Here is a 10,737-nt window from a genome sequence, read left to right on the forward strand (position 1 = left end):
CTAAATTTATAGAAAAGAATTATTCAGGGATCCCTGGGTGGCGCAGCGGTTTGGCGCCTGCCTTTGGCCCAGGGCGCGATCCTGGAGACCCGGGATCGAATCCCACATCGGGCTCCCGGTGCATGGGGCCTGCTTCTCCCTCTGCCTGTGTCTCTGCCTCTCTCTCTCTCTCTGTGACTATCATAAATAAATAAAAAAAAATTAAAAAAAAAAAATTAAGAATTATTCAAATATAGCTTTAAGTACATGTACATATCCATATACCACACACAGCTCAATAATGTTTGTTTGTTTGTTTGTTTTCTCACACTGATTATTTCACTTCTGATTTTAGTAATGCAGAAAGCCAGAGGCAGAGGATGAAGACATCATTCCAATCCTGCCGGACACACATAATAACTATTATGTTTCGTATAATAAAAAGGAGAAAAAGAGACACATCCACTCAGCATGAAGTAGATCAATATACGAATTCAAAAAGATTCATAATCCTATTAACATTGAATCCAGGGAACACAGAGCCAAAGGAATGGCTTACCACTTGAAAGATAAAATTTTAATAGTCTTTGGGTTAATGATTTGCTTAAGCTGTCCTATAAAATCAATTTCCGAGTCAGTTTAAGCAAACATCATGCTTTCAACAAATACACAGCAGTGTTCCATTCGATACTAATCACCTAAAATAGTTAAGATGACAACACTGTGAGGCAGTAAACCTGAAAAGTCTTCAAAGGTCTTCAGCAACCCGAAAAAAAACTACATGTTTCATCATTCCTTAAATGTACAAGTTAAACTATTATCAACCATAAGATGTTAAAAATAAAGGTCCGAGGATGAATATCCTCAGAAGAAGGCATATGCCCAGAAAAACTTTTTTTTCTTTTCCTTTTTTTTTTTTCTTTGGAAAAACTTTTTTTTCCGAGTTAAAATGTCAAAGTCTCAGAAATATTCATTGAAAACAATGATAAGAGTTTTCATAAGCGTCTCTTGGATCCACCAAAGACCACGGCTACAGATTCATGCTCATTTAATTATTCAGCAAAAAATATGTATCACGAACGAACTATACGAGCGGGCTACGGTCCCGTCACATGGGGGTGGGCAGAGATGGGGAAAAAAAATGGAAACTGGGAGACAATCAATAGAAAGTAAAGCAATTAAAACTAAAGGAACAAGGTGGATTTCCATCACGATGACAGACCCTCAGTGACGTCAGCTCATCCCAGAGACGCGCCCCAGGCCCTCACCATGTCCAAAGGCCTCTGGGAAATGTGGTTATTCGACAGCAAAGGACACAGAAGGTGGAAGAGAATCAGGAACCCTGTGCCCCCCGGAGTCCCCAGGTTTGGAGGGGATCCTCTGACCTCCAAGGCAAGGGACGGAACTTTCTCTAAAGCATCTCGGAGGAGACGAACGCACGCCCCTCCGAGCCCCAGCTGCGTCTCATCACCTGCAAGTGCTCCTCATCCTGAACATTCATCCCCAGCTGCTCCCTGCACTCTCGTCCTGACCATCCCGTCGCCACCAGGCCGTCCCCGCGCCAGAGGTGACCCCTCGGAGCCAGGCTGTGCCTGCACAGGAGCTTGAAGGACGGACGCCCGCAGGCCCCCGCTGTCATCCGGGGGTGCAAGGAGCCTAAACCGGTGCCAAGAGCCTGTGATACCCCCCGGCGTGGTCGCACTGCGTCCTAGCACTGAAGGCAGAGGCCGAGTCCTGGCAAGGGCATGAGCTCCCCTGACCTTCGGCGCGGAATCGGGGCAAGTCGCTCACCTGCCGAGGCCTCAGGCTCCTGACCCGAGAACTGGGGATGCCGGGGGCGCCCCTCCCACCGTCCCTGCGATCCAGGTCTGAAGTCCTTTCCAGTCTGCAGAGCGACGTCAGAGACAGGCTCACGGCGAAGTCCCCCAGGAGCTGGCAGGAGAGGGGCAAGTCCTCAGGTACCTGTTGGAGTCGTTCCCGGGTTAGCAGCTCGCTCAAATCCACGGCTTTGAGGCCACAGGGAAATTCAGGATCCAGCCCACAGACTAGGGAGGAGAGAGAACGTGGCCCCCTCGCCCCGTTCTCCGCTGGCTCTGCTGAGCAGGTGCCTGGCCACCCAGGTGAGGGGACCGAGGCCCCGAGAATGGGGGGGCAGCCCCGGGCTCCCTGTTAGGTCCCCACGCTCTATCAGCAGAGGGTAGCCTGGCCCGGGGCAGCCCCGGGAAGTGCGTGGGCCAACTCCTTCCACGCTCGCGCTCCCAGTCCCTGCGCCCGCCACACACGAACCCCAGATTGGTCAAAATTCTGGCCGCGCCTGTGATGACCAGGCAGGAGGAGGCCCTGGGCCCAGCGGCAAGGGCCACGCACTCCCTTGCCCCCAAGGGACCACAGGTGTCACTGCATCGCTCCCGGGCCATGCACCTCAGCAGGATGCAGCCTCTCAGACTCTGCACCCCTCCCCGGCCGTGCACCCCAGCAGGACCCGACCTCTCTGCCTCCGCACCCCTCCCCAGCCATGCACCCCAGCAGGCCAGGCCCCTTAACCTCCACACCCCTCCCCGGCCGTGCATCCCAGCAGGATGCAGCCTCTCAGTCTCTGCACCCCTCCCCAGCTGTGCACCCCAGCAGGCCAGGCCTCTCCACCTCTGCACCCCTCCCTGGCCGTGCACCCCAGCAGGACCCAGCCTCTCAGTCTCTGCACCCCCGCCCCCCAGCTGTGCACCCCAGCAGGCCAGGCCTCTCAGTCTCTGCACCCCTCCCCAGCTGTGCACCCCAGCAGGCCAGGCCTCTCCACCTCTGCACCCCTCCCTGGCTGTGCACCCCAGCAGGCCAGGCCTCTCAGTCCCCTGACCCCTCCCTGGACATGCACCCCAGCAGACCAGGCCTCACAGCCTCTGCACCCCTCCCCAGCCATGCACCCCAGCAGGACTGGGCCCTCAGCCTCCGGACCGCTCCTTATGAAGTGAGCACAAATATAACAAACCTGGCAATATTCAAGATCGATTAACAATTATTTTTGTCCCACGAGCTAAGACGTTGTTGGGAACACGGGGCTGAGTGGACCACTGATGCTGCTCTTCACATCGGAGGCCACGGGAGCCCCGCTTCCCAGTCTCTCCCAATGTCTCTTCTCCCTCCGGGCCCTCGGGCTCCTTCTAGTCGCGCTCCTCTGCTGCCTCCTGGGCTCGGGGCTGCCGCTGACGGTCGGGACGTGCCAGGCCTGGCCTTGGCCTTAACCCGGATGCCTCCAGGACTCAGCTGGGCCAGCAGGCTCCAGGGCACATGAAGTAGCCCCCTCCTACGTCTCCACCTTGCCAAGGCGTGGGTTCCTTACAGCCGGAAGGTCAACCCACAAGTACCAGAAAAATTCCTGAAATTTTTCTCCAGAAATTTCGACTCAGTTTCCACTGCTACATCTGCTTGGAAAATGCTGCAAAGGAATTTACCACAGAAAGGGTAGCAAACAAAAAAATGTTTCAATAACATTTCTACACGTTGCTCGAGGCTTCTAACGTTACAATTATGAGTTCATGCGGTGTTAACAACTGTTTTTCATTTTGTTACTGGTTTCGAATTTAAATAGGAATTGATAGAATGAGCACATCTAGCGCGGGGCTGCGGGGCCTCATAGAGATTTAGGGCTCCAGAAACAGTCCTCGCCCCTTCAAGCAGGAACGGGGACAACGTGGACCACGTGTTTGTATCTCGTTACCGAGGGAAACGCAGAGCCCGTTAGGGGTTCTTCGCGTCAGGAGGTTTCGAGTGGCCGCCTCCGGGGGGGTCGGAGCATCGGCCCCGTGGCTCCCCTCCCAGCTCAGGGCCGCCCGACACCCGGCTGGTCACCCGCTACCCCGCGTCCTGCCACCTCTGAGGCCCTCGCTGGCAGGCCCCACAGGAATCGCTTCCCAGGAAGGAAGCCCCCCCCGGGGACACACGACCTGGGGATTTTGGGGAACCACCAGGGAGGTCTCTGCAGAGCGGTCAGCTTCTCCGCACGGTCAACCTACTGCTCCTGCGACTCACTCACCTGCCTGCGGCTGCTTCAGAAGCACCCTTAGGTGTTTCGGGGGTGCAGGCCGTGTCCCCAGCCGCACCTCCCTGTCACCGCCCCCAGCCCCTCGGCCCTGCCTGTCCTCACGGCCTCCCCGCCCGGCTCCCCCACGCGGAACTCCCCGGGGCAGGCCCACTGCACGAGGTCCTGGAGCAAGTTGCCGCTACGAGCAGACGTCCTGAATGTCCAGGTCTAGAGCCACAAGGCAAAGCAAGCCCAAGGAGCCGCGACCCGGGGAAGCCGAGCCGACGGGCCCTGCTGCTCCCGCTGACGCCGGGCAGCCGCAGGGCCGGGGTGCAGCAGGCCTCTCGGCCTCCCACCAGGGGCCACGGCCACGGACCCGGGCTCGGGCATAGTGAGGGCCCCTCCCCAAGGCCCTGGGTGCCCCGAGGCCAGCCCCGGCCAGCAGATGCCCGTCCCAGGGTCACAGCACAAGTAACAGCCACTCGGTGGCCCAGGCCGCGCCTTCCCCTCCCCAAGAGCCAGGCCGCGCGGCCAGCAACCCCAACCTGTGGTCCCCGAGTTTACGTCCACAGAAACCAGGAAAGAACAAGATCTACACATTATTCCTTTCTAATGATTTACTTGGGGGGGGGGGGGGAGAAGGAGAGAGAGGATCTCAGCAGGCTCCCTGCGAGCGCAGAGCCCAAGGCTGCACTGGGTCCCACGCCCGGACCATGACCTTCACCCACTGAGCCACCGCAGAGGTTTCTCCCTAAGACCTAAACACATCAACGTGACACAGACACCTGGAATGATGAATGACGGGGGGGGGACGGGGACGTACGAGAGCCCCTCCGCCCCCAGACGCCGCTTCACGGGACAGAATGTTGGCGGGACATGGGGCAAGGCGGCCTGGGCGGGTGCAGTAACCCCCCAGCTCACGCCCCGCACGGCGCCGCCCCCACCCGGGAGGCCTGGGGCGGTTGGGCACCCTCGAGCCCCCCCAGAGGCCCCTCCCGCGCGGCTCCTGGGCAGCCCCCTCTCCGCTTCTCGTTTTAAAGGCGCTCAAGACCCCCGAGCGGCTGCAAATACCTTCCCGCGGCGGATCGAAGCTGCTCTCGGCTGCACCGATGCATCGACCTGACCCAACAGTGCGATCACCGGGGTTCATCTTCTGATTTTTAGCACAATGGAATTACTTCCTGAGGCAAAAGATGAAGACCTACTTCTAAGAATCAGGGAGATCTCTGGAGTGGCCGTCACGCGCCGGGCATGTCAGGCCATGTCCCCTCTGCGCAGCCACCCAGGGCCTGTCCGAGGCGTCCTGCGCCCAAAAGCAGTCGCAAACCATCTGATATAATCAGATAAAAGATGATGCAAAGACGCCAGGCAAACACACAGATGAAGGCCCAGCGACCAGAACGGACTGTCCCGCAGCTACGGACAGAGGACGCTCCAGCCAGCACCTCGGGACAGACTTCACCTTGGGCAGCGGTGGTCCCAGCGGCCGACGACATGCTCCCTGGCTCCCCAAGGATCGGTCTTTCACCTCCCGCGAGCCCTGGTCTCTGCAGCCCTGCAACCGGCCCTCGGCTGGGATTCCAACTCGAAGCACCACCCCTGTTCCTCCCAATCCCCAATAATCTGATGGTTTTATTCAAGGACTTGAGCCCCTTAGACGGCATCCCGTGGTTTGCCGACCTGCTGTGTGTGCGCGCACCTGTAAACCGTCCCACTTCCCTCCGTCCCAACACACACACACGACTGACAAAGACACGAGCTGGACCTGCTCGCTGACGCATCCCAAGTGTCCAGGAGAGCCCCTGGCGCACGGGAAGGAACACGCAATCAGCACACATTAGGGGAATGAAGGAATGAACGACTGAGCGGAGACAGACTCGGGACTCGTGGGTCCCGTGGGCCCCCATTCCACGTGTACGAGCTGCGGGACCCGGGAAGTGACGGTCCTCTGTGCAGCCGTGCTCCCACTGGCACAGCGAGGACTCCAGGAGCCCAGCCCTTAGACCTGTCACGGGAGCACACGAGGGTGCTGCCAGCAGCCAGGAACACCGCCGGTCGCAGTGGGTGCTCAGCAAACACCAGCCGCCCTTATCATCACTCCGACATGTGCTTCCCACGGTGCTGATGGCTTAGCGGCGACGCACGAGCTCAGGCGCCCGGCTCTCCGCGCGGCCCGAAAGAGCAGCAGAGCCACCAAGGGTCACACCCATCACTGTGGCCCCCTCAGCTCCAATCCCACAACACCCAGGATTTGGCCGAGGAGCTGCTGGGTCCAGCCCCGACCTGCGGGAGCAGAGAACACACAGCAGCAGACCCCTGGGCAAGAGGGGGAGGCCCGACACCGCGGAGGCAGGGAAAGCAGCCTGCCGCCTCCTGCTCGACCGAGATCTGTCTATTGGGCTTTCACTGGAGTCGAGGCTGATGGTCATGAGGCCTTCGCTCCACTCCAACTCATTCTCCAGGCTTCTACACCCGGGCTGAAACGTATACCTTGTGGACGAAGACAGAGACAAAAAAAAAAAAAAAAAATAAGAACCAGACTTTTCCCTAAAGGAGTTTACCAGAACACACCAACCACCGAGGTATTCGTTTATGGTTCTAGAAGTCTAAAGATCAGGTGTGATGGCTTGTCCCAGTAGCGAAATCCAAACTGGGAGCGGTGGGAGGGGCTACAAGGGAAACCCCCAACCTGAAGACCCGGTAAGTATTCAGCGGAACAAATACGTGGTAGTCTCTACGTCGCCGAGTGGCGTTAAAGAATGTTCACAATGTAGATTTACAGGATTATCACAGTCAACTGTGCCACATGCTGTAAAAAAAAAAAAAAAAAAAAAAAAAACTTTGAAAACGCCCATTATTTACCTATACCTTGAGTTCAGGGAGAAAAGCGGGGATTTCAGGACTGGTTGCATCCGGAGAGGAGGGGAAGGGGGATGAGGACCACGGGAGGAAGGAGCGCTCCGGGATGTCATGGCAACAGGAGTCTTCCCTTCTCTACTTATTAGGACAGACCTTCCACTTCCAGGCTAATCTCCCTTAAGTGGCCCATTAAGGCTCCGTAAGAGCGAAATAAAAGGAATGGCGAGGGCGGGAGAGTTCGTTCTTGATAGATAAGGCCCGTCAGGAATTCCCCTCCTCTCTGCAGACAGAAGAGGACTGAATTCAGGTCTTTCTTGGTTCCCGGAGAACTGAGCAAGGAACGTCCCAGTAGCTAAACTGAAGCTGGACTCAAATCTCCAGGCTCCCCGGTGAACGCTCTTGCCCACAAGAACCTGCCCAGATTTTAACCTGTGCGTGATAACGGATTCCGTCCGAGGAGGAACCTGAGAGTCTGCATTTTTAGCGAGCTCCAAGGTGACGCTGAGGTCACTGGAGTACACGGGAGAGGAATCCCCGTCCTTGCTGCACCTGCGAAGGTGAGCCTCACGAAGAATTCTCGTTGTTTTAATGAAAAAGATGCTTTCCCGGAGCGAGGGGAAGGAAGATTACATACGAAAGTACCGTTACATGGGAAATACTGAATGTTTAAGGCCCTCTGGAGATTTCAACACTATTTGCAAAAATTCAGGTGGTCTCAGCTCTAGAATCTACTTACGGAGCAGACTGTCAAAGTCTCCACAAACCCCTACGTTTTAGAGTCGAGCAATCGCTACATCCGATGGATGTGCATCATTTCCCCCCTTTAGGACAACTCAGGTCCGGTTTGAAATTACGACCTACGTGAAGATTTCAAACCAGACCTAACTGTACTAAATCTGCTAAAACCGTCTTACTTCTCAGTCTTCTTAATAGAGATATGACGTGTGAAGGGTTGATTTCAGGTTCTTTGAACTCTGGTGTTTTAGACGAGGGCACCGAATTCCCACAGGCTTATTTGCATATATTTGGCACAGGTGGGGACTGTGAGGAAGGTGACTGATACCCAGTACAGGTGACCCTTGAGCAACCGCAGTTTGAACTGCGTGGACTCATTTATACGTAAATTTTTGTATGAACACAGTACAGGACTGTAAGTCTATTCTCTCTTCCTTGTGGTTTTCTCAATTATATTTTTTTCTCGTTTTCTTTGCTCTAGCTCACTTTACTGTAAATACAGCACGTACTACATACGACATATAAGGTACGTGTCGGGCAGCCCGGGTGGCTCAGCGCCTGCCTTCAGCCCGGGGCCTGATCCTGGGGACCCGGGACCGAGTCCCGTGTCGGGCTCCCTGCATGGAGCCTGCTTCTCCCTCTGCCTGTCTCTACCTCTCTCTCTCTCTGTGTGTCTTTCACGAATAAATAAAATCTTAAAAAAAAAAAAAAAGATACGTGTTAATCACCGGTCTATGCCCTCAGTCAGGCTTCGGGTCAACAGCAGGCCATGAGCGGTTCCGCTCCGGGGCCAGTTTCAACCGCATGGGGAGGTGGCACCCTAAGGCCCACACTGCTCAAGGGTCAACCCAACCTACATTAGGACCCTATTTGGGAGAAGGCAGCGTAGCCGGGGGTGGGGGCCAAGGAAAGATCTTCTGAAGCTCAGGTTCTTTCTGCTTCTCCAGTTTTTCCTTTGCTGATCACAGAGGAATCTCCCAGCATCTGAGGGGAGCTGAAATCCAAGCACAGTGTGTCCCTGCAGCCAAAGCTCGGTTACCACCCCACGCTTCCTATTGGTTCCCTCGGATCAGCTGAGCCCAAGAGGTTTTCCCTATAAAAAGTTCCACAGTGTATCTAAATCTGATCCCAGTAAAATTTCACTGGAGCTGAAGTGAAAACGCAGAGGTAGCAGCATGCACGGCAACAGCTGGAGGTCATTAGCTCTCCGGTCTCCTCGCTCTCCCAGGGGCTGGGAAGCCCGCGGTTCAGACAGGAAGTCGTCCTGCAGCACACACTGTAGGGTCCGGGATCTGGGGTCTGGGAACAAGTTGCGGGGGATCAGGGGAGCCTCTGGGGTGCCCCCCGCCCCCGTGCAAGCAGCGGCCCGTGCCCCCGGGGCTCCGGGCTCCAGCAGGGCCTCCCCTGGCCTTTCTCCGCGGGTGTTCAGGACATTGGCAAGTTCTGGGGCGTGTCCGGGCTTCTCCAGGAATCCTTGTTGGCACAGGTCCCCAGGTGCCATCCATGAAGACAGCCCTTTAACTTTTTAATGAAATCATTAAAGAAAGAAAACAGTCCGGCTCCCGCAGCCGCCCCGGATAAGGAGCTTACACACGCGGAAACCGCAGCGCAGCGGGCGGAGAGGAAGGGCGGGACGAAAGGTCGCCCTGGGCGGGGATGCTTGGGTCGGGCCTGCGGTCACGTCTGGGGGGGGCCGCGAGGGGCAGGCGAGGGGCAGGCGCCGGGCCCGCACCCCCGACCCCCAGGCCGCCCCGCCCCCCTGCACTCCCCAGCCCGCACCCCCCTCCCTGCAGGACGCCCCATCCCCGTGCACTCCCCACCCCGCACCCCCCCACCCTGCAGGCCGCCCCGCCCCCCTGCACTCCCCACCCCGCACCCCCCCTCCCTGCAGGCCGCCCCATCCCCGTGCACTCCCGCCCCCCCGCAGGCCGCCCCGCCCTCCGCATTCCCGCCTGCCCTCCCCTCCCCCCCCCCCGAGGCCAGCCCCCCGCCCCGGGCTCCACGCGGGCGGAGGAGGAGCGAGGGAGGCGCCCGCCCCACGTCCCCGTCCCCGTCCCCCGCGGAGGCGGAGCTTCAAGTTTCCCGACTCGCAAGTTCGCACTTGACAGGCCGCATCTCCGGCCGCTCGGGCCCGGGAGGAGGGGAGGCCGCCTGCCCGCGAGGCCCAGGGCGTCCCGGGAGCGCCCCGCACCGGCCCCGCCAGGCCGTCCTCCTCCGCCCGGCGCCAGCGAGGGACGTCGAGGCACACGTGCGCCCACGCGCGGCACAGCGCCCCTCGGGCCGCCCCAGACGAGCCGGGGCGCGGGGCCCGGCGGGGGACGAGCATCCTCGGGGCGCCCGAGACAACCGGGGGGCGCTCCGGGTCCGACGGGGAGGGGTGGCGCGAGCATCCTGGGGCGGCCCCGGGACGGAGCCCGACGGGGGGGAGCATCCTCGGGGCGCCCGAGACAACCCGGGGGGGGGAGCTCCGGAGCCCGACGGGGCGGGGAGCATCCTCGGGGCGCCCCGGACGGAGCCCGACGGGGGGAGCATCCTCGCGGCGCCCGAGACATCCCGGGGGGGGGGCGCTCCGGAGCCCGACGGGGCGGACGAGCATCCTCGGGGCGCCCCCGGGAGAAGGCGGCCGGGACACGGCGCCCGCCGGGGGGTGAGCACCGTGGGGCGCCGGGACGGAGCCGGGGGGGGGGGGGGGGGGGGGGGGTCCCGGGCGGGGCCGGGCGCGCACTCACCCTCGCTGCCGGACGGCTTGCCATTGTTCGCGCCCATCCTGCGGCGTCAGGCCCGCCGGGTCCCCGGTCGCTCCATGGCGGGGGCGCCCCGGCTGCGCGCTGCGGCGGAGGGAGGCCGGCCCGACGGGGCGGTCAGCGGCGCATCCCCCGGGGCCGGGGCGGGGCGGGCCGGGGCGGGGCGGGGGGACCCCGGGGCGCTCAGAAGCCGCGCTCCGGGCCCGCGGGCGCCGCGCCGCCGAGAGCCCGCGCCCCGAGGCCGCCCCGAGGCTCTCCGCGCCGCCGCCTCCGGGCCCCCATCCGCCGCCTCCGGCGCCCCGCCCCGCGCCCCGCGGCCGCCCCACTTGTTGCGGGAGCCCGAGGAGCCGCACTGGGCCCGCGGCCGCGCCGCCCGCCGCACTTTTGTTCGCGCCTGGCGCCTCC

At 60.0% G+C, this 10,737-nt stretch overlaps 1 protein-coding gene and 1 long non-coding RNA gene across 3 annotated transcripts in view; both read right to left on the minus strand.

The window, feature by feature from the left end:
- Positions 1 to 10,461, minus strand: part of FBXL7 (F-box and leucine rich repeat protein 7) — a 364,287-nt gene extending 353,826 nt beyond the window's left edge. Inside the window, exon 1 of one of the 2 annotated variants that reach the window (XM_072825064.1) lies at positions 10,318 to 10,461. In XM_072825064.1, coding sequence (XP_072681165.1) covers positions 10,318 to 10,354 — 37 coding nt within the window. In that variant the 5' untranslated portion in view covers positions 10,355 to 10,461. Of the gene's footprint in view, positions 1 to 1,770; positions 1,929 to 10,317 lie in introns of those variants that run through there. The other variant, XM_072825066.1, reaches the window with a different exon arrangement.
- Positions 4,594 to 5,280, minus strand: LOC140632746 (uncharacterized). The gene is made up of 2 exons (XR_012030440.1): positions 5,066 to 5,280; positions 4,594 to 4,752 (listed from the first exon to the last, which is right to left on the minus strand). It is a non-coding gene; the product is annotated as an uncharacterized lncRNA (long non-coding RNA).
- Positions 10,462 to 10,737: the final 276 nt, after the last annotated feature.

Source organism: Canis lupus, chromosome 4, assembly GCF_048164855.1.
Source record: "Canis lupus baileyi chromosome 4, mCanLup2.hap1, whole genome shotgun sequence".
Classification (NCBI taxonomy): domain Eukaryota; kingdom Metazoa; phylum Chordata; class Mammalia; order Carnivora; family Canidae; genus Canis; species Canis lupus.